The 24,223-nt window shown below is 39.5% G+C and overlaps 1 protein-coding gene across 3 annotated transcripts in view; it reads left to right on the plus strand.

Annotated features, from left to right (window-relative positions):
* The window catches only part of Nkain2 (sodium/potassium transporting ATPase interacting 2), a 978,239-nt gene that overhangs the window by 946,234 nt on the left and 7,782 nt on the right, over positions 1-24,223 (plus strand). For all 3 annotated transcript variants that reach the window (XR_013108250.1, XR_013108249.1, XM_076927919.1), the window contains one exon: positions 8,008-8,068. Coding sequence is in view for 1 of the 3 variants with exons in the window: in XM_076927919.1 (XP_076784034.1) it covers positions 8,008-8,068 (61 nt within the window). In the remaining 2 variants the exon portion in view is untranslated. The remainder of the gene's footprint in view (positions 1-8,007; positions 8,069-24,223) is intronic.

The following is a 24,223-nucleotide window of genomic DNA, read 5'->3' on the forward strand; positions in this document are numbered from 1 at the left end:
AGAAAAAGACAAGACTATCAACAAAAACCAATTTTGTTTGAAAATTGTCATAATGTGTGCTCTATAAAGAAAGAAACAAAGGATTGTCCTTTAGATGTTATTATTCCTATTGATGAGCTATAGGTGCAGGAATCCTACTAATGAAATGATGCTGTGTCTTTTATGGTCCTATCCACTTCTCTCTAACCCCACCTCTTTTCCTCCCTCAACCACCGGTCTGTCCTAGAGTTTTGTACTTTTATAGGGTAACAAGTAGTGACTACAGTCTGAGTAAAGCAATACATGGCAAAACTCTCCACTCAGGTGGCAGAAGGGCTGAAGTTCGAGGCCAGCCTAGTCCATATTCAAAGAATACGTGTCTTAGGACCAGAGTTCAGTTTCTAACACCCATCGAGGGTGGCTAAGAACCACCTGCCACCATAGTTCCAGTGGAATCAGACATCTTCTGGCCTCAGCAGGCATGGCAACTGTCTTCACATGCATGACAGACACCTACACATAAATTTTTAAAAATTATTAATTAATCTAAATAATATAAAATTTTGTAATTGGCTTTTTTAAACATGTATATGGTTTATTTACTTATTTATTTTTATGTGCATTGGCACTTTGCCTGCATATGTCTGTGTGATGGTGTCAAATCACAGAGAACCAAAGTTACAGACAGTTGTGAGCTGCCATGTGGGTACTGGGAATCAAACCTGGGTTTCTCTGGAAGAGCAGCCAGTGCTCTCAACAACTAAGCCATCTCTCTAGCCCATGAATTGGCTTTTTTTCAAAAGGCACAAGTCTGTGAAAATTCACTCAAGTTGTTGCATAAACCAAGAGTTAGTTCTATGCTCTTGCTGAACAGTATTATATGGGGCAGATATATACACTGTTTAATTCTCCAGGCACTGAAGAACATCAAATTGTGCCTTACTTCCAACTATTGAGGAGAAGTGTGCTCTAAACAGTAGACGATGGTTTCGGTGTCTACATGTCTATTCCTTTCTAAGGTAAATGTTCCAGACCATAACTGTATCTGTGGTTTTTAAGAAACCATGTTTCCAGATTGATGCCATATAAATGTTTCCCTTCTTGCTTCTAATGTCTTGCTTTTGGATTTTGAATTTTTGACTGTATGTTAGGTGAATTTGTTGTGAAGGATGCTGTTTAGAGTTCACTCAACTTAATGCGTTTGGAGGTTTGTGAGGATTTTGTAAATCAAATATAGAAAGTTCTCACTCTTTATTCCTTGTATATATAGTGTCATCATTACTGTCATCATTATGTTTGTAAAGGTGTGGATGTTGGTCCCTACGTTACTGGCCTTGACTCTCTGTTTATAGTGTTCATCACTTTCTCTGTTGCCTAAAAGGAGATTTCTGTCTCTTTTTATCAAGCCTAAATATTTTTTTCCCTTGGGACAAATTTCTCTTTTTCGGAGGCTGTTTTCTTACTCTAGTAACTGCATTATTTTTCACTTTTAAGTTTTCAGTTTTTCCACATTGGCTCACCTTCATAATCTCTAATTAGTCTCTAAGACATGCCTAGATTTTTTTTTCTTTTTTCTTTTGTTTTATCTCATTTGTGTCTAAATGATTACTGAAGTGTGTAATGGTTGTTAATTTAAAATACGTGTCAGATAATCACTTCCATTGATTCTCATTTTATTCATACTAAGCTCCTCCTTGGATTGGTGAAATTTTTTAATTGAAATTTAATTGAAATGTGGACATTTAGGGTATCATGTTATGAGAGTCTGGGTTTTAATTAAGGCTTTTGCTTGTGTTAATTCATCCCATAAAATTTTGACAGGGGGGGAAGGAGAATTCCAGGTTGTTTCTTCCAAGCAGGCTACTAGTCCAGGATCCTCATTTAGACTTCATAAAGATTCAAGATAGCAAGGGCTTATCCTTAAAGCTGAGAGGTAATGAACTACCCTGAACCAGTAGCCCCTCACTGATAACATCATGGCTGAGATAGGTCAGAGGACACTTTGCTGCTCCTACGTGCCCCTCACAAACACTACAAGGTAAGGATGGTACTCATTACTGCTGAGCACTGGTCCACAGTCCTGACTCCACACTGTCTCCTCTGCATCACTTCAAAAAGGAGGCCAAGGGTGTTGTATTACTATAGATTGATGCTAGGAGTTTAGATTTACTAATCCTCACATAGAGAAATAGGAGAGTCTTGCTAATTCTTAGAATAAATGAAGACCTACAGTTTGGCTTCTTAGACCCCACAGCCTGGCCATGGAGGAAGTAAGTCGTTACTCCCTGCTCTTTGCTGTGGTAACTGAGGAATGAGAGCACAGTTGTTTTCTGCTTGTTTTTCCTGTAGCTTGGGCTGAAGAAGAGGTGATTGTTTTATTAAACTGTTTCCTGCCACCCTGCCTCTTTCCTAGTCCCTTGGCAAAAGAGGGCTGCCCCAAAGGCTTAGGATGCGATGCTAGACTCTGAGCTGCTCGAGTCTGAATCTGGTATATACAAGACCAAGCTAACACAGAAGGGATAAGAAATGAGAAAGAAAATATAAGGAAGGAAAGAAATAAATGAAGAAGAAAGGGACAGAGAAGAACTGCCTTGTATCCCTCTCCTTGGAGAACAGGGTCACATATTAGTACTGACTTTTTCTATCTCTTAAGCTCTTATGTTGGCTGCACATTTGACACTCAACTTTTTTTAACTGTGCTTAGAAGGGCTGATGAAAAGAATTGTTCCAACAAATCCACCTTTCTAGAGACAGATGTTCAAACTATAATATCTTAAACACCAAGGTCATTGCATGATTATCAACGTTGAGTATTTCTATATACCTGCCAAAGGTTTCCCTTCCCTTGTACCTCTCAGATTCTAAGAGACTGTCTAGGACATCCAACCACAGCTTAATCTGTGACACAAAAAGTAGTTTTAATCTGATTTAATTCTGTGGAGAAACATATCATTTCCTTCCTGTCAGTAGTGATGTCAGGATGATGGGTAACACCTCACTGGGTGATTTTGGAATGAATAAATATTATTGGATTCATGAAGAAGATAGGATCCGTGAACTATAAAATGGTTTAGACTTCGCTGTGTTTCAATGCAAACACTTTGTTTCCTCCTAAATAGGTAGCCATTCCTGCCTCTGGTACAGTACCACATGAATCTTCCTTTATTATTTGATCTATATAAAAAGAAGAAATAAAGTAAAAGGCATTTTTCTCTTTGAGAATATAATCCCATGTAAATGTTCAAATCACTGTAAAACTTTTTATTATTATTATTATTAGTTTTAAAAATTGTGCTCTAGTTTGTTGTTTGTTGCTGTGATAAATAACCTAAAGTTGAGAAGGAAATGGTTTATTTGGCTTACACTTCAAGGTTAGCAACTCATCACTGAAGGAAGTCAGGGTAGGAATTCAAGCAGAAACTGCAGAAAAATCATGGAAGAATTGCTGCTTACTGGCTTCCTTCTAGACTCTCATTCAGCTACTTTTCTTATACATCCCAGCCCCACCTGGGTAGGGATAGTAGCGCCCAGAGTGGGCCCTCCTACATCAATCAGCAGTCAAGAAAATGCCCCTCAAAGACATGCCCACAGGACAATCTGATGGAGGCATTTCTGCATCTGAGATTGCCTCTTTTCAAATGGGACAAGTTGACAACAAAGTTTAGACACCTCAGCAAAATAATAATAATAATAATAATAATAATAATAATAATAATTTTGTATAACCAAGTGGTCCTCCCTAAAAACATACATTTACAAGAAACACTAAATAGATTCATTAAGTTATATTTATGTAAAGATTAATTTTATATATGCAGACACACACATATATATAATATACAATAATACATATATAATAATAACTAAGTAATAAAAGACCAAGAATTTAAGAAAGAGGGGATATGGGAGAGAATGAATGGGAAGCGGGAGTAATGTAACTATATTTTAGTTAGCTAAAATAAGATTTTTTAAAAAATGAGTCCGATAATATTTCATATATTTAATGCATTATAATTTGTTTAGGTTTTTCTATTTGTTAACAGATACTTTACACTTTAATTAACGCAGACTGCCTGTTTATGGTTTGTCTTCTTAAAAGAGGAAAACATAATAACGTCATTGCCTAGGACATTGTTATACACACAACATAAACCAGTTTGGAGGTATTAAATGTTTAGGTCTCTGGATCTTCCTACTCTCCAAATACTTTCAAATTAATCATTATCACTCATAAGCCAGTGAAAGTACCTGATGGTCGCTGATCTTTAAATATTTCTTCCTGTTTTGGAAACCCTGTACCCAATATTCTTCCTTTTTTTCTGAAAAGTTGCCTGCCCATGCTAACTAAGGAAAAAGAGTTTTGGGTCTGTTTCATGGGCTGCTTTTGAGATTGATTCTTCTCAGCTTTTACCCTGAGACCCTCTTCTCCAATTGGGTATTGTGGTCACCCTGCCCATGTGCATATGTGTAGGGCTCAAGACACTGAGTGTCCAATCCCTCATTTGTGTCCTCCAAGCAAGCCAATAAAGTTTCTTCTGACCCAAATACAGAGTATGTTTGTTGTCCTATCAGAACTTTGCACAACATGGGGTGTTTCCCTTGACAGTTCCACATCTTTTTGGTGGGGGGAGGTAACAAGTACTTCCTTTTTTTGGAGTCTTTATCATCAGGTACTCATAAAATTCCTAGACTAAAGGCTTGGCAAGCTTACAGGACATTCGGTAGAAAACCCAAGAATGGTCAATTTGAGGAGTGTCTGGAGACAAAGGCTAAAATGACAATAAATCAGAACATATCAAAGACACAGAAAACCAAGACAAACAAAACAAAACCCCAAATACCGCCAATGTTTCAAAAGCAAACAAAATACTGACCAAAATGTCTTTAGGAATCTGAATGCATGCATACATATCCAACCAAATAAAATGCTTTCAAAGTAAAGACAGAAGAAAAAAATTAGATCCCTTAAACAAAATACTTTGAAGACAAATGTAAAAGGTATTTGTCAAAGTAAGATTCTTCTTAACCAGCTCACAAAAAGCAAACTGAACCACTGACCAAACCAAGGGAGGTCAGGAGTCCTGGAAAGAGCTCTCCAACAGTATACTGGGGAAATAACACCAGATGCCCTGGACTCAGTGTGTCCGTATAGGTACTGATTTCCACTCAGGTGATTCATTCAGTGAAAATGAATCATTCTCTGGGTCCCATGTTATGGCACTCAAACTATCAACATGAAAACTACATCCCTCATCTAAAGGGAATAAGAGATAGTTTATTCTGGAGCCATTTTGAGTGAATCTGACTTGGATACACAGATTTAGGCTGCCCCAAATGCCATGTTCCAATGTGGAAGCAATTTGACCAAGCTTTTATGGTTTCACAGAACAGAGAAAGTTATAAATCATGGCAAGTTTAAAATACATTAGCACATACATCAGAGAGGCGGGTACATCAAGACAGGGAAAGCTTTCCTATAGGCTCAAGATGCTCTCTACTGGCATCCTAAGGTTTTCCACTGGTAGCAGATAGCTGCCTGCCCAGCCAAAAGATTCTAAAAGATTATCTGTTGACACAAAAATGTTAATTCTGGCAGGGAGGTAGGTTTTATTCATCAGGATCTATACTCAGATCAATGCCTGGCTGAAATGTCACAATGATCGCTGTACTGAGAACATACCTTTTACTTGTGCATCTGTGTTAATTGCTACAATATTGACAATAGGCAAGTTGAGGCATCAGTTTAGATGGCCATCCATTGACAGATAGATAGGGAAAATGAAATACACATGTCATCTGCAGAAAAGTGGTGGACCTGGGATAATTAAGTATTTAGAAAGCAACTGAGAAAGATAAATATTGCATATTTTTGGTCGCATACAAAAATCTAGATTTAAGTATATATTTACATGAACATACATAAATACACATAGGACATGAGAGTAGAAAGAGTGTAATGATAGGAGAAGGAAAGGGTTTATGAAGCAGAAAGGAAAATAAGGGAAAGAAAAATGAAATATTTTCTTTTATTTGCATAAAGAATCTAAAATTACATATTACATATGTAATTATAGGATTATATATATGCACACACACACACATATGACAAGAAATCAGAAGGGAAAGCATATGAAGGGAGAAAGAAACATTAAGAGAAAGGAAGTGTAATGATGGTGGACTTTGAGAGTATGTAAAAGAACAGGGTACAAAGATCAATATATGTGAAAATCTCATAATAAAACTCACTGATTTGTATGATAACAAAACATAGAATTCAACAAACTTGCGTTGCCTCTGCTATAAGACACACTTATCAGTAAAATACATCAGTCCAGGCCTGACCTGGGTTCTCAGCCATCAGAAAGAAACTGTCTCAAAACGAAAGGGGAGTCTCTCACCCAAGGGAAAGAGTCTTAGAATGAGGGTCATGGCAGGCGCTGCAGCCTGAAAGACAGCTGTTAATTGTGAAGGAGCCTTCTCTGTGGGTCTGGGCAGATTGAAGGCTAGGGTATCTGCACCATCTTGCCTTTGAGCTGGAGATTGTAGTTAAAGGTCAAAGGGAAGAAGCTGGCCAGGAAGATGTAGAGAGAGAAACTGAGAGAGAAGTGGGGACAGAGAGAGGCCTGCCTAGTCTTTTGAACTAGGCTGGAGTTACTCACTGTCCTTGAGTTCCACTGAGAGGTTCTTCTGTGGGCACCAGTGGGGGGTACTCTCGAAGCTGGCTCTGTCCAAATCCTCTACTACCTATGGGGTGGTTGGTTTGCATGTGGGCCTGGGCATGGGTCCTGTTGGGCAAAGTTGTGTTATCTGTGTGTCTTCTGCTCTGGGTGGCTCAGGGAGGTGTGGCTCCAGGAAGCAGAAGCAGGGAAATTTGACTGAGTTCCCTCCATGTGGCACCGGGAGATGCTGGGCTGTGAGAAGCCGCTCGGGACTCTGCTTGAGTGTGGGGAGATCTCAGTCTGAAGTTCTGTGAGGGCAGGGCTCCTGAGTGGACCCGGAGGCCGGTGGTCTCTGTTCTTGGGCTCCCAGATTCCTCCAATGGGGGCTGCAGAAGAACAGAGATGCGAGAGGGGAGAAAAGGAAGCCCCAATAGCGCCCTTCCCCGCAGGAAAGAGACTCTTGGTTACTCACTAGACTGTGTTGGCTGCTCAGCTAGCTTGCTTGAATCATGGGGGTACAGCCAGATTCATCTACCTTTCCACCTTTGGTTAAATACTGTTTGTAAGGAGGAGGGTCTGGGAGGGAATAACTTAATTAGCTACGCCCTCTGGCCTTCAGGTAACTCATTAATATGGAAATCTCTTGAGGCTGAGGCCTGTAGTCACACCCTTTACCTGTGGAGGGGCTGGTAGGGAGGGGCATTGCCCTACTGACTGAAAGGCGCTGATCAAATGGAGGTCTTAGACCGCATGTCAGGAGCCTGGAGTCTAGGAGTGTAGCGAAATATGTGTCGTCCCTCACAGGCATGGACACCTGTTGGGTCTCGGGCTATCTCTAGCCAGTGCTCTACCAGAAACCAAGCCATTGTTTCATGGTCCCACAGAAACATAGGCCCTGACTTCAAGGAAAGTCTGGTATAAATATAAGTGTTCAAGCTTCTGGTGGTATTATGTGCCAGCACTCAGGAGGGAGAGATAGGTAGATCTCTGAGATCAAGACCAGCCTGCTCTACAAAGCCCAGGATAGCCAGGGCTACACAGAGAAACTCTATCAAAAAAAAAAAATTGAGTTCATTCACGAATGGCTATATTTCTTTTCCAATCTTCACATCTGAAATAATTGCTTTATATTTACCTAGCAATTAACAAATCTTACACATAAAAGCCAGAGTAGAAATAAAGCAATATATTTATCTCCTAGGGAGATGGATGCTGCTGGAGTCAAACATTCACAAAGAGTGGATTCAGTGATGAACCATGTTGGAAGCCCAAAGAGGGACCTAACCACTTGTCTTTGAAACATTGCTCCCTGGGAGGTCAGACTCCCTTGCTTTTGTGTCATTTCTAAAGCTTGTCTGTTCTGTTCCAGCTGGTGGGCTTCATCTACGCCTGTTACGTTGTGAAATGTATAACTGAAGAAGAGGACAGCTGTAAGTATCAAAGCTCTGCTCTGTGTCTTTCAAGCTCAAAGCTTCCTCCATGCCTCCTTCCCAGCTCTCCTGTCTCAGAGACAACAGCCCTCAAGACGAAGCAGAGTAGGAAATAAGCCTTCAGCGCCATCAGGCTAGCCTTCACAAAAGAATCAGCACATTAAAGAAACAGACAAGCATTCATTTTGAAAACATTCATTTCCCCTTTCATTGAAAGGTATTTCAAAATTCAAAAATTTGTTCTTAGAACAATTCTAGTGGAGAATAAAATGGGAGATTAGAAACAGAAGTGAATTCTAAAAGCAGCTAATGTGAATATTTCCCTTTGTCACAGTTCAGTTATTGTGTACTGCTAATTAGTCAGTCACTGAGAACTACAAATGTTGACCATCACTAATTGTCAATAGTTCTTAAAACTCTACCAACAACTGAATATCTAATGGGAATGAATTGATATAACAATGATAGGTATGACATGACCTGAAATGGCATGACATAAGATGATATGACATGATCTGATATATGTTATGGTATGACATGATCTGATATGACATGTTATGATATGACATGATCTGATATATGTTATGATATGACATGATCTGATATGACATGTTATATGACATGATCTGATATATGTTATGATATGACATGATGTGATATGACATGTTATGACATGATCTGATATATGTTATGATATGATATGACATGATCTGATATGACATGTTATGATATGACATGATCTGATATATGTTATGTTATGATATGACATGATCTGATATGACATGTCATAATATGATATGGCATGATATGGTATGGCATGGTATAGTGTGGTATGTTAAGAAAGAGCATAATATGTTATGACCCATGCTAAAACATTTTGAGTAGTGGGGCAGAGTGGGGCTGGGTACTGTGATAAGGGGAAAGGAGGGATCAGATGGATTCCTAGATGTCTGTCATAGCAATGCTTCTTAAGGAGACAGAATAATTACCTGAGTGTGGACAGGTTGATTGAGATGTAAGAGAAGATATGCACTAGGTGACTATCATATGCACAAAAGCCTTAACCAAGACTGGAGCAGATAAAAGACAGGTAAGTTTTCATATGTGTGGACCTCACAGGCTATGGAATCAGTCTCTATCCAGAATAACACTTTTACAAAACACTCATGCTCACTTAACAAATTTAACACTGAAGAATCAGAGTGATTATTTATACACTGACATCCCTGGGAGTGGTCTAATATAAAAAGTGTGTTCATTTTTTTCCTAATCGAGTTTTGTTTGTATAGTATTAGGTAAACAGAGCTGACTATATAGATCACAGAGAGAAAAAAAAATTCTCTATACTCACAGTTCCCTGGAGAGAGCACAGCATTGTTCTAAACGGTCCCATAGGGGAAATAAAAAGGGTAGTCTGGAGACACAAAGTAACTCACGAAGTACAGTGAGCAACTTCTGAGGCATGGTAAACAAATGTAGGGCTGACTGGTTTCTCTAAAAGGTAATGTGCCTATGAGCTAAGGAGACAGCTCCGTGGTTAACACAGTGTGCCTATGAGCTAAGGAGACAGCTCAGTGGTTAATGCAGTGTGCCTATGAGCTAAGGAGACAGCTCAGCGGTTAAGAGCACTTGCTGCCCTTACATAGCACCTTAATTTGATTCTTAGCAGGCACACTGCTGCTAACAACTGTCTGGAACTCTACATCCAAAGGATTTTACTCCCTCTCCTGGCCTCACCTGCATGGATGTAGCATGTAAACAAAACACCCCATTTAAAAGAAAAAAAAAAGAAGAAGATGTACTTAAGTCAACAGATAGCTCAGTGGATAAAGCTAGATCATCTGAGTCTGTTCCCTAGGACTCACATAGTTGGAAAAAGAGAGCAAACCTCACAAGTCATTCTCTGACCTCCACATGCAGGTAAACTAAGTAAATATAATTTTTAGAAAGTAGTAGTCCTGTGAAATCCATGTTTACAGACACTGTTAAAGCAAAGGTTTAGAAATATTTAAAATCCCAACGTGTTTTAGAATGAGCCCAGATACGTAAGAACAGCTAGTGACATTTTATGGATGTTAAGACTTCAGTTTATGGAAACTAAAATGTAAATAATGCCAGGCCCAAGAATCATTGACTTAGTCTCTTACCATGTGCTTATCTGAAGACACTGAACAGAAATCTAACTTTTAATAATAAAGTACAGAGGTTTTGAAATGTTTGTCCAACTTTGGGAATTTATAAAGAAAATTATTTTGACCCAAATTTTTGAGAAAGACAACAAAAACAACAGAAGGGGGTTCTCTGAAAACAAGCCTTGAAGAACTAAGAAAGCTCTGCTGCTTGTGCAACACTGGTCCTGCCACCTTACCTTTCTAAAGCTACCTGCTTGCCAAATTAGTCATCTCCATCCCTAGAGGACAGTTTAGGTTCTGTAACTTGTGGTGAGAACACACTATAGAGATAAGGACAAGGTTATGACTACCGGGTAAATAAAATAAGCTTGAGGCCGATCTGAAGGTAAATAACTCTGTGCTCAGGCTTCAGAGTACCCAGAAAAAGTCAGAGGGAACATGTATCTTCAGGATATTCCACCTGCATCTCAGTTCCCAGAATAATGACTCTGAGATTTAACGATATATGAATAAATGCCTAGGCCACAAACTTTGACTCATTCCCCAACTGGCTCATAGGTAAATTAACCTGTTTACTCTATTATATGAATCCACATTGCTGGTTACCTCTCCTCAAGTTCATGCATCTGTTTCCCCGGAGTTCGAATCTCTTCCCACACCTCACTATATCCCAGAGTTCCTATCTCCCTACCAGAATCCCCGCCCCCTATTCCCTGCCTCAGCTAATAGGCTCTCAGCCGTTTACTGACAAGTGATGCTGCCGTACAGTACACCAAGAGATGTCTCTACAGGAAGAGACATCAACTTCCAAGGAAACATGAACCAAGAGCAGGGACACAAGTTAGACTCCATGAAATAGTAAGAAATCATTATTGAAATAGAGGGTCCTAGATTACATAACACAGGGGAGGAGGGGAGACTGAGCGGAAGAATAAATATTTCAGGCTAGCCTCACACTTACTATGTGGCTACGATGACTTTAAACTTCTGATCTGACTCCTCCTCCCAAGTGCTAGGATTACAGATGTGCCATGTTTCTTCAATGCTGAGGGTTGAGCTCAGAGTCTTGTGTGTGCTAGTCAAGCACTGAACCTACTGAGCTTCATAGCTAGCCTTACAACGGATCTATTAATACAACATCTCTCTGCAGTGAAAAGCTTGAATGGAAGCTTCTCTGTGCTTGACCCCATAGTCTAAACCAGAGCCTGGCCAATGAGCCGACTGCACAAACTCAGCACACCACTGCCACCTGCTGTTCACACTACAATATGACATTAGGTAGCTGGCTGAGGCTGTTCTGTTTCCTATGAATCTGTACAGCTGCCATGAGAACACACCACAGCGTCAACACCTTAAACAACAGAAATTCATCCTCTCCCGGTTCTGGAGGCTAAAACTCCCAAGATCAAGGTGTTAGTCTGCAGATTATTCTGAGATCTCGCCCTGCCTTATATATGGTACCTTTTCAAAGGCCTTGTGTACCCTTTTCTCTTTCTAGTTATTTTTAATAATTTCAAAGCAATTGGACTGTTCTAATGACCTTATGCAACTTTGATTGGATCTTTAAAGATCCTAACTCAAAGTTAAGACTTCTATTTTTCAAATGAGGGAGCACAAATCAAGCTATACCCCCGACACATACATGCACACGCACCCACACAAGCACATATGTACACAAGCACATATGTACATGCAGAAGAGGGTAAGCATGCATGTACACACACAAGCACACACAATATGTTTTTGGCTGTATAAGTACATTTATGGAGGGCAGAGTAGAGATGGCCTCAGATTAGAGTTTTGGGGTGGTAACTCTGCCCAGCATGGCGGCGTCTTCACTACCATCGGGCAAGAAATCCAGACACTGTCAACGGTGACATCATCTGCTTTTATGAAAAGTTTCACAACAAGAAAAACTAAAAGCAAAGCATGGATTGTGTCTCACACACTTGGATGTGTTTTGGGGGTTTGTTTTGGTTGGTTGGTTGGTTGGTTGGTTGGTTGGTTTGTTGTTGGTTTGGTTTGGTTTGGTTTGGTTTGGTTTGGTTTGGTTTGGTTTGGTTTTTTTGCCTTAAGAGAACATCTTGTTCCCTTAGGAACTAAATGTTGGTCTCTTTCAAATGCATTAGAGTGGGCATCCTTACTGTGCTTGGTACAGCAGAGCTCCGCTCTCTCTGGACGTGCCGAGCCTTATGGCCCCAAGTCTCCTCCATCCACCTCCCGCCTCATATTTGTTCTTGTTTACAATCTTCTATAAAAGAAATGAAAGTGTCTGAGATCACTGGTCTTCATCCTTTTTTACCATACACATGGCATTTTTCTCCCACCCCGCCGCTACACAGCAGTGACACTTTGTCACTTCAGTTTATCTTCATTTGTTACCTGCTGTTAACAGATCTTTACAGAAAATATTCATAATCTGTAAGAGGGGAAAAGCGTCCTTCAACACATGACTTCTTCATTTTCATTAGTTTTCTTTTTTGAAAAGTAATTTCATTAGAGCAAAGTACAACTAAATGTTTGGTCTCTTGCAAATGCGTCCATTTTTCAGTACCTTTTTCTAAGTACATTCCCCATACCTATGGGTTCCTTTACTTGTAGGTTCAAAATGGCAGATATTTGAGGGACGGGAAGAGTACATTTGTACAGAATATATCCAGATATGTTGCCCCATCAAAATTTCCAAATAGTATATAACATAGCTACTGTTTGTTGCACAGAACATTTGCACTGCATTGGATATGACAATCCAATGCTGTAATCCGGAGATGATGCTGTGTACAGTGCAGGGTGTGTGTAGATTACATATGAACTCTGTTGTTTTTTTTCTAGGATACCTGGGCATTTGTGAGTTTTGAATCCACAGGAAGGTCTTGGAATCTTCATAGCTACTGAAAGATGGCTATGGCTACCACCTTATCTACTAGAGATGCAAAGCATTTCCAAATGCTATTCAATATGGAAATCACCTGGGAAAAAGTTGTAGACTGTTATAAACTAACGGACTTATTCTAAAAGCAATATTGGAAAATGAATTCTCGCTATTTAAATTTGGAGTTAGATACATACAAATGCCCACCAACTAAACGCAAATGAATAAAAACCTGTCCTGAATTCTCTCAAGTCAAGGGGCCTAGGGACAAAAGTCACAATCAATTTATAGAATCTTTCTTTTAAAAATGAGAAGCACAGAAAAGTACTGAATGCTTTCAGGATAATAATTTTCTATTATTGTTGTTTGATTTTTCTTCTAATGCCCGCTGGCCTACACTATTTATCAAACTATGTTCTGTGTGTTTTGAGCATTATTCCGGATGGCCATGGTCATTGGGCTGGAAGGTAACTCCTTGAGCATAGGCCTTTATTATGCAAGTGATGTACATGGAGCTGCACTCTGCCCCTAAACATCATGCTTAATCTTGCTTGTAAATGAATAAAGGTTTATGCAGAAAGCACAAAGAACCTACAAATAAACAAAACAGTAAGAGGAGAGAAAATCAAACTGACCCTACAAGTGAGTCCTGATCTTCAGGTGACAGGTTGGCATAGCACGTTTCCTGCTTTCCATTGACCTTTCTTTTATCAACAGTCCTCCCTCTCATCTGTTCTTGTCTCCTTTCCATCCTTCCTTCCTGCTTTTCTCCCTGTCAATCATCCACCATGCTGCAAACATGGTTGTTCAGATCATGTTATACACTGTGCTTGGTAATCTGAGCTTTCTTATTATTTCAAATCCCTCCTCAGATATAACCTCAGAAGTGGTAACAAGCAGTTCAGGAGAAAATTCAGTGTCTTATGTGCCTGGTTGGCAGGTGAGGGAAAGAAAAATAGCCTGTCTTATTTACAGACAGTCATACTCAAACAATCAAATGAAAGATGCATAGTTTGTATACTTGGTCATCTCTTTATAACAATAACAATCTTAGGGAGTTGAAAAATTATCAAGTGAAATAAAATCAAGTGAAATCTTTACCTGCCAATTTCCAATCAGTCTAAAACTCGTCATTTTTCCTTAACTCTGAGCAACATCACATATTATTAAATGGGAAAAGTCCAGACATTAGATGCCATTAACATTTAGATGTGTTCTGCAGTTGGGTCACTGTGAAAAATATCCCTTCCTCCCTCTCCATCCTTCCAAAGCACAGAAACTTTGTGTTTTACTTAAGATTCATTCATTTTGCCTAAGATTTATCTCTATGTAGCTCTGGCTGTCCCAAAATTGCTCTGTAAACCAGGGTAGTCTCAAACTCAGAGATCTGTCTGCCTCTGCTTCCCACGAGCCGAAATTAAAGGTTTGGACCTCTACCGCTTAACGTGATGATTTCTTTAAGCTTTGAAATAATAGAAAAACGATGCCTGTTGCTCTATTTCAACACCTAAATTTTATAATCTTCTAAAGATTAAATGACTGAGCTTCTATAATCTAGGGAATTAAAGCTGACTCTGGGTAAAAGAGTATTGGGGATGCTTTGGGGACCTGGACATGTCTCATTCGCCAGTGTATCCTAGCACCTAAAATAGCACTCTTCTACTCTCCAGCCCCACACTGGAGGAAGACACAGTATGTTTTTGAGAAATAAGGAGTTAACCAATTGGCTTTCCAAAAAAACATTTCTTGGAATATATAGCAAGCAACACAGATAGGTGACATCGCCTTAGACTTCAGTTGAATCTAAGCAGATGAGGCACCTTTTGTCATTTTCAAAGCAAGTGGGTGGGTTTTGCCATATGTGAAAATAAAAGACTGAGCATGTGACCTGTGTGAGAGACAGATGAATACACTATGCCACCTATGAGTCGCATGAGAGCTCCTCTCAGTGACAGCCAAGGTCTGGAGAGCAGTAATAGACACCTCTTTACATTTTATCCAAAATCAGCCAGCCAGGTCTCATCTCTGCCTCTTGAATTGTTCCTCCTGTGGTCACTTAAGGAAAGTGCACCAGCTCCGTTTCTGAATTAGATTTTCAAAACAAAAGTACAAGCTGATTCTTCAACAATCATCTCTTGTTTTCTCCCCTTACGTTATCTACTCTGTTATGCTAGATGGCTTCTTCTTCATACAAACACACGCAGATGCCCACAGTATATTCATCTTTATGTAAATCTAATCTATCCAAGTCAGAAATATGACAGGAAAGAAATGATTCATTTTCTGTGAAGCCTTGGCTTTTGAAGAATCAATATAGAGGTAACAGCATTCAGATAAGCAGAGGAGATTTATATCCTAGACAGACAAAAGAAGTATTTCCTGCAGAAAATATTGCTGGCACCAGGAACTTAAATTAACTGGTAGAGACAAAGAATAGGGTAATTGTTTTCATCAACCTCGACAGAGAAGAGTGCCAGAACATATGAACAGAGAGAGAAGAGTAGTTGCATTAACAAAAATAATGTGAGGAAAAAAAAACCTTTCATTTGACCATTGTGGGCCTTCCAATAACGTGGACAATACTCCACTTGTGGTAAATGCTCTGCGCCTCTTAGCACATAAATAACGGCACAGGAAAGAGAGGAGTCAAGTTGCAGAAAAAAATAGACTTTTTGGCTCCAGAATTTTTGCAGACATGTTTATAAAATAAAGTTGCTTGGATACCTTAGTTCAAATTCCAAAGAGCAAATAGCACCGAGACAAAGGGCTAACTCGGGGGAAAGCCCTCTAGGCCAGAGACGTGCAGAGAAGATGATCTTGACAGCTAGTCTTCTGATGGATGATGCTAGCTGGTGGATGATGCTAGCTGGTGCCACAGCATCACATCCAGTTGTGCGTGTTTTGGAAGTGGCACGGAAAAGAAACAGTTGGCTGGGCTTAGCCATCTCCTTCTCGACAGAAGGACTGAAACACCCTGCATCTCTGAGGACTCACTAACAAATGCATGGAATGAAAACAACAGACAAAAGATGCCTTGCATGTGGGCCCTGAGAGCACTGTCACTAAGTGAGCCTGGATCCCCAGGGACATGTCATGCTCTAGGTGGCCTCTGCTCTGAGAGGTTGGTATTGTGTAGAAGGAAGTGAAAGAGAAACAAACTTAAAGCTCACGGGAGGTAGAGTTTGTTTAAATAATAGAAAGTAATTAGGCTGAAGACAAAAAATCAGTGATGGCATTTTATAATTGCAATTAATTTAAAGGTTAATTTCCTTTGGTGCAAAAATCTTATTTAAAACGTTTACCAGGAAAGGAAATTAGGATGTTACTATCAAGAGGCTTAGAGCACTTCTGGGAATCCATGTCTATTATCAATTGGAAATTAGGTTAGGTCTATAGTAGGAATTTCATCTCAGTGGAAATTAAAATTTATATATAAGTATATATATATATTATATAAATATATATTGTGTAAATATATATATATATACATAATATTATATATATACACATATAAAATAGGTGGCACCCCAATCTTCAAACCAGCAAGGTTGGGCTGGGGCAGACAGGGTGACATTTGCATTTATTTGTTTGTTTGTAAGGATTAATTATAAATGTTTCTAACGAAGGAGTCTAGTTTATACATGAGCAATCCTGACACAAAAAGAAAATTGGATATGGATTGCTGCCTTTGTAACTAATGAAGTTGATGTTGAAAGAATTCCCAGGAGTGAGGCTCCTGGGGAATGGCACAGGTACGCATCCACATTCCAACATCACGGAGGTAAAATGAGTGAGAACAGTTAGTTCTTCAGTGGGCTGCAAACCCATCCAGCCTACCCTTGTCTAGGTTCTGCATTGATCGTTACTCCATTTTCCCACTGAGGGCCTCAGGTTCCAGAATGCAATCATCTTTCTGTAACCAGGGGAGATTGGCTCCAGGCTCCTCCAGGGATCTGTAGATGCTCAAATCACTTACATAATGTGACATGGTACTTGCATATAACTCTAGCGTATTTTAAATCATCATTACAATGGCTAACACAGTGTAAGTGCCAAATAGTTGTTACATTGAATTTTTCGGAAATATTAACACCAAAAAATGTCTTCACACATTCAGTACAGATCCTATCTTTTTTCTTAGTACTTTCAACCCATGTTGAAACCCTTACATCATGAATGTGGAATATTTGTGGTGTGTGTGTGTGTGTGTGAGAGAGAGAGAGAGAGAGAGAGAGAGAGAGAGAGAGACAGACAGACAGACAGACAGACACAGAGACACAGAGTTCATTTTCCAGTAAATTTGCTTAATAACAAAAGTGCATAATAATAACATCTAAAAATAAGTAAATTATGGGTTTGCTCCTTTAATGTTGCTATCACTACCACTGGTGGGCAAACCAATCCCACAAATATAGAATTATGCAGAATCATAGAACTATGAACACTATTAGCAGCCCTGTACTTTAATTCTTTAACTTTACAGTAGAGGAAAGGGACACTGGGTTGTCTTGCTAGAAGTAGAATAATCAAGGGAAACAGAGTGAGACCGGAATTGATGTCTCTGGTTCTAAGTCCCATTTCCTCAGCACTGCACTCTGGGACTCCAGCATTCTCCCCACAACTGTTTGTTAAACAGCCGGTCTGTGGACATTGCCAGGGATGAAGCAAGAAACAAACAGATACCACCTCTACCTTCATGATGCCAACAGTCCAGCATAGAATGCCCAGGAGAAAAGAGAATGATAACGGAGCCCCAGGAAAGGAAAGCTGAGTACCATGGAGTATCGTTCAAGAGACTCTCATGTGCTTTGGAAGACAGGAGCGTTATTCCCCCAGGGAAATGATACTTCAGCTGAAGTTAGAAGGGACATTAGAAATCACAGAGACATATACAGTTGAATACAATTGAATAAAAATAGATATGTCTCTTTAAGAGAGAACTACTTTAACTAAATTTTAGGTTCGTGTTGGCCAAAGGTCTACCGTAATCCACATGTTGATAATTTTACATGTTTTCAGTTAGCTTGTGTTGGGAGCCAACTTTTAGCAGAAAGCAGCTATCCATATGCTAGCCACGCCTCCAAGGCTTATCCATGTGCCTACAAGGGGCGTGGCAAAAGTGTATAAATACCCTAGATTTCCCTTCAAATAAAGAGACTTGATCAGAGACTTGATCAGAACGTCTGTCTTGTCTCCATTCCTTGCATCTTTTCTCCTTATCCTCACTCTCTCTCCCTCTAGACCCTGACCCGAAGACCAGAGTGGCAGTTTGAAGCCAGGCAGAGCGGAGCAGAGGCAACATAGTAACTAACCAGGCTTTTTAAGTCTTTTGTCTCAAGCCAGGTAGAGCAGAGCCGGTTGCAACAAGCCTGAAATAGCTAAACTGCTTTCTGTGTGCCCAGATACCAGTAAGAATGTTGCATTAACCGCTGTCTGTTCTCTTTCCTGAAACCGCTACTACTGCCCTAATAAGATGATCAGTTTAGACTCAGAAGTTTTTGTGATCTTCCCTTCTAAACCTTGCAAGATAATATAATTACACAAAGAAAAAGGCAAGGAATATTTCTCTAATGAGTGATTATAGCATGCATATTTACATCGTTTTTCTCTAAATATGCATACATTAACGTGCCCACCGTCCTAATTAAAGCTGCTGCATTTGAATGAGTTGTGCATTCTAAATATATCCCCGATGTCAGCTGAAAAGGTATGCCAAATCATGTCTGACTAACTCGTCTGTTACTTGCAGTAACTGCTTCCTTCCGTTTCTTTCTAAAAAGGCATGTCATCTATAATTGAAAGCAATTCTAACAAGGATGAACAAAACAAAGACTAGGGGATCCGGTCAATCAAGATGGCAACCATAGAAGATGGAAACTGGCTTATCACAGCATCTTAGTCTCCGTGCTTCTCCACACTGATACAAAGTAGCAAAAAATAACTGGATTCGTCATTTTCTGACACCTTAGTTTCTTCACTTCCTCTTATCCAGTGGCCTGAGGAACCACGCCCCTCTCTGCCCACCCAAACTGCTCCATTCTTTTCTAAGTGCAGGCTGCACTTAGAGCACCTTCATTACCATGGGAGGAAGCATCCCTGAGACCACACACTGAGACACTCCGCCTAGTCTAACTTCTCTTTCTCTTCACTCCCTTGTCTCTGTCCTGAAGAAGAGTTCCCTCACACTTACTTTGGAGCTTTGTTACACTGGTTGTCACTCTTGGTTTACACTTTCCTTCTCATCCTCTGCCTCCAGGGTGGGCAAAGGCAGGGTTGGTCTTGCAAGCACACTGGATGCCCATGCTCACATATACTTTGTTCATGCTTAGATTTGTAGCATCCGTGCCTGAGTCAGGGACAATGCAGTTTATCCTTTTCTAATCATGGGTGCTCACCCATTACAAAGGAGAATCACAAACCTTGGCTTCAAAGACCAGCATACCTGAGCTGCTACAAAACAGTGTAGCATGCTTCTGTTTCTATGCTTCTTGCAACAGTGGCATGTCACTGCTTCCGCTCCCTATCTTTGCAAACTCTCTAATCAAACACAGCAAAGTCATTCCTGTCAAGTGCTGACACTGCGGTCCTCTTCCCTACCCTGTTGCACCCCTGAAGCCCTAACCAAATCTTAAAGGGACTGGTAAGCTTTTCTCCCAGAGTGTTCCATCCTCCAGAATTTCACCTCCTACACAGTCCAAAATGCTTGGCCCTCGATGTCTCTGTTCTTGCCCACTGTTGTGAGCAACAGCCTTGCCACACCCTTGTCCTACACCCTGGCCACAGATTTACAGTTCATTACTAAAATAGGATGGTCCCAGACTCCGCTAGTCCTTGATAATGGGCAATGTGATTTCCAAAAATATTCAAAATACAAAAAAATCTGTTCCCTATTGTTGCCTTATAATAAACTTGCTGCAGTGTGTCATGCAAACTATTTGTTACTTAACTATTTGTTAATAGCTGTTTGTTATTATAAAACTGCAGTTTTGACCAAGTAGGCACTAGAAGAGTCTCCACACACCTGCCTCTGTACCCCAAGGCCTCTCCTGATGATGTCCATGGCTAAGATATTTCATATAAAACTCCAGTTAATTCTACTACAAAGCTTGCTTCTTTGAGCCTTGTCTCCATTGATTCATCTAGCCTGGATCATTCAGAGTTCATCAGGAAATAGTATAAATAGGCATTTAAGGGATAATGTCAATCACTCCCTTTGTAAAAGTATTTTACTTTAAAAATCAAAGATGAGTTCCAACACCTACCCATTGTGTATTTTTAACATATTACACAGATGGGATATCTGATACTGTCAATTCTATGAAGCTAAAATTGTTTGGATATCCCCCAAAGGTGTCAATAGTACTGTGTCTTAGGAATAATGAAGAGGCATCTATGTGGACTTAATAAGAGGGAATTCATGTTTTGTACTGTAAACCTAGCCAACTACACATGCATAGTGTGGTCATGGATCCAGAGGGGCACCCAGAGGAACTCCACTTTCCCAAACCAATTTCATCCCTAACTGCATTCTAAGTATTTATTCTTAAGCCCACAGATATGTTATAGTTGTCAACATTCAACAAAGAAGCCACTTTCTGCAGGACTTGAAAACCATTACAGAAAGCCACAACTAGTCTCAATGCAGAGAACCACTTGATACATTTACAATACAACTTCCACACACTCAGGGAGCATCAAGAAAAGGGGCGGAAAGATGGTGAGAGACAGAGGCATTGGGTGTCTGCTACAAGATAGTATCTCCTAAATATAACAGGGAATCTGCATCCATGAGATCTCAACAAGCGTCTGTGTGTCTGTGTGTGTGTGTGTGTGTGTGTGTGTGTGTGTGTGTTTGTGCCAATAATAATTCTAAAAACAGAAACTATGAATAAGAGAGAGTGTCCATGGGAGGAGTTGGTGAGAGAGGAGGGTTGAAATGGTCCAAAGCCAGTATTTATGTAAGAAGTTCTCCAAAGAAAGATTTAGTTATATTTTTTTTAAAAAGTAAAAGAAACTAAACCTCTGAGGAAACATGACTTGCTTAGAGGTGCCGTAGTGTAGGTAACTATACATACTGTGTACAGACCTTGCCTTCCATGCCTCTGCTCTAGGCTACCCCTCAGCTTCCCTGGGACGTTCCAACTGGTGCCTTTATTCACCCAAAGATACTGAAGATTCCAACACTGAGCTTGTGGTCTCAGCAGAAAACCATTAGATTTTCTTAAATTTTTATCTACAGCGCTTCACTCCCTGAGAATTTGCAGAAATAGAAAAAGGAAGGAAAGTGGTTAAATGTGTGCAAGTTGTATTTGATTCTTCTTCAGTATTTATAAACAGAAGCTTCAACTGCTTTTTCAAACAACTTCTAACAAAATTCCCATTTTATTTATTATAGTAGTGTTGTTGTTCTTGTTTTTCATTTTCATTTATTAGCCTGTGACAATGGCTTACCATTTAAAAAGTCTGCATGTGATGCAACTAAGAAGGATGTGAAAAATAAGACCCCAAGACCCTGAGAAGATCCCCTTTGATGAACATGTTAGGAAGTGAGGCGTCTGCTGCCAGTCAATGAGTCTCATTCCATTCAACATGTGCTTTGCTGGTCACTTTGCTGGTCAGAAGCTTTTCTTAGCATAACATTTTAGTGACCTTTTGGGCAACAAGATCATGTGTTGGTATAGGAACTGTATTTTTCTAATTTAAAAGTGGAAAGACAAGGGAGAGGGAGATGAAGGAGGAGACAGAGGAGATGGAAAGGGAGGGGAGGGGAGGGAAGGAGGGAGGAAGAAAGAGAAAAAGAAAGGAGGAGTTCCAAATTTATTCAGGGATTTTAGCCCAGAGAGAACACCTCAAGTTCATACAATCAGTTTGAATTGCTGCTACTAAGTAAGACTTATATGGGAGAAGGACTGTTATTCTGAGTTTGGCCTGTGGTTAATTGTGCTGTAAATTCCTTTAGTGCACCTGGATTAAGTACCCTAGAAATTCATATCGCAGAGATGATGGATGGACGCACTGTTTTCAAAGACCCACACGTATGCTTTAATGCCTTTCAACGTGTCCTGCCAAATATTTAAGCTTCACTTTCAGTAAGCTGCCTTTCATGATCCTCTCCAGCTGTGTCTTCAGAAAAGAATATGTTGATTAGTGGTTTTGTCATTAATAACAAAGGGACAATTTTATGTTACATTACCTCACATGCATTTAAAAGGCAGTTGGCTGGACTAAGTACTCATGATTTAAAGAAAAAGAGGGCTCACTACAAGGAATAAATTTTAGCAAAGAAGCATTTTTTTTCTTCTTGGATAGTTTTTCAGTTCTACTATTATTAATGTTATTAAGTCATGGTTATTAAATAGATATGGTACTTTCTAATTTAGAATAATTGCAGATGCTCTACCCTCATACATCAGTATATACAAACACACCCTCCTAATTGCAGATAGGAAAACTAAGGTTGCAAGAAGCATCACAGAACTGGAAATAAAAGTCGCATTCCTAGAAGGTCTTTGGAAAGGACAGATGTGCCTCGTATCTGTCCTGTAGTAAAAAAAAAAAGTCATGGTTGCAAATGATCACATTCATTGAGTTTTGTATATTAATTATGTATAAATTTTGTATATTTGTATGTCTTAATAAATCCATTGAAAAAGTTGTCCCCACAAACTAAACACAAATATATCCAACACTACAGCTTAAACAGGTATGAACTTTATTTTGAAATCTTATGTCCAGTTCTGTGTCTCCCCTTAGAGTCCTGTGAACAATCAGTAAAAATAATGTTTTTCCCACAAATCACCAATATATGAAATACTGGGGTAACATCCAGCAACAAATGATCCCCTCACCCTTGACAGACTAACAGTAAAGAATAGCCCAACATCCTTCCATCTCCCATGCCTCTTAGCCAAAGAAGATGATGTGACAGCCTCTTCTCGATAGAATTCAAAAAGTTTATTTTGCTTGTAGCTAAACAATGTTCCTTTATTATTGTTCAAAGCCTTATAGAGGAAAAGATAAAAGCACTCAGTCAAATACTGCCTGAAATTTTGTTATCATCTTCCATGTACTAATCAATTGCCTTATTTGGCTTTGTAGCCTAAAGTATATGCAATCTATCCAGTAAACATGAATTGAGTGTCTCCCACAAGTCAAATATTGTTGTTTTTAAACTACTGTAGTAAAAAAAATCAAATCACAGGACAGTAAATCTCATACAGCTTACATTACAGGCTGTCGAGACAACCACAAAGTAACAAGTAGATTCATAATATGTCAGGCAGTGACAGTTCAGCAAAGCTGAATAAGGAACTGGAAATTCACCTCTCCAATCTCTTGCTTTACAATTATAGATGGCTTGCCCTTTTCCTGCACCTGACATTTGGCTGTATCCATTTTAATTTAAATACAATATTTCCTAAAGGAAGCCAAAGGCTAGCTTCCTGTTGATATTTGCTTTGGTTCTATGGAACTCACCAATGTTACACTAGTCAAACAGACGGTCTCCCATTCGAAGAGTTAATACAGCCTGCATTTTTCTACCTCTGTCAATGTCTCTTGCACCAGTGACATCTTTCCCTTCACACACCCCTAACTTTGCTGCTGGCCTCAGTAATTCTGTCTGTCTTTCATGATTTTATGCTAATGACTAATATAACGTATTAATATGTTATGTTAATATATTAATATAACATATATGTCAAGTTGCTACAAAGAATTACCTTGAAAAGCCCCACTGTAATCATAATCATAAAAGACACCGTTGATAATACAGACAAGTCTCATAAAAAAAGGGGGGGCTGCTTATATGCTTACTTAATGCCTAGCAAAAACCATCAGACAGCAAAGGCAGTACCTGAGCCTTGAATTCTTGTATATATTAGACTTAACAATGACACTTCATTAATAACTCACTGGTAAAGACAAGCCAAATGTTTCCATGTCGGTTACTATCAACACCAGAATCTTCCTAGATTATTAGATTGGAGATGAGCTGAAGATAAAAGTGAATTTCTAGAAGGGACAGTATTGTAGCATTTTTATGGGAGGGGGATGCTCTTCCCCATTATAGTTCATATAGCTCCCAAATAAAAGACACAGAAACCTGGTATTTTTATTAACAAACTGTCAGCACTAAGCTGGGCAGGTTCT

This window comes from Arvicanthis niloticus, chromosome 30, assembly GCF_011762505.2.
Source record: "Arvicanthis niloticus isolate mArvNil1 chromosome 30, mArvNil1.pat.X, whole genome shotgun sequence".
Classification (NCBI taxonomy): domain Eukaryota; kingdom Metazoa; phylum Chordata; class Mammalia; order Rodentia; family Muridae; genus Arvicanthis; species Arvicanthis niloticus.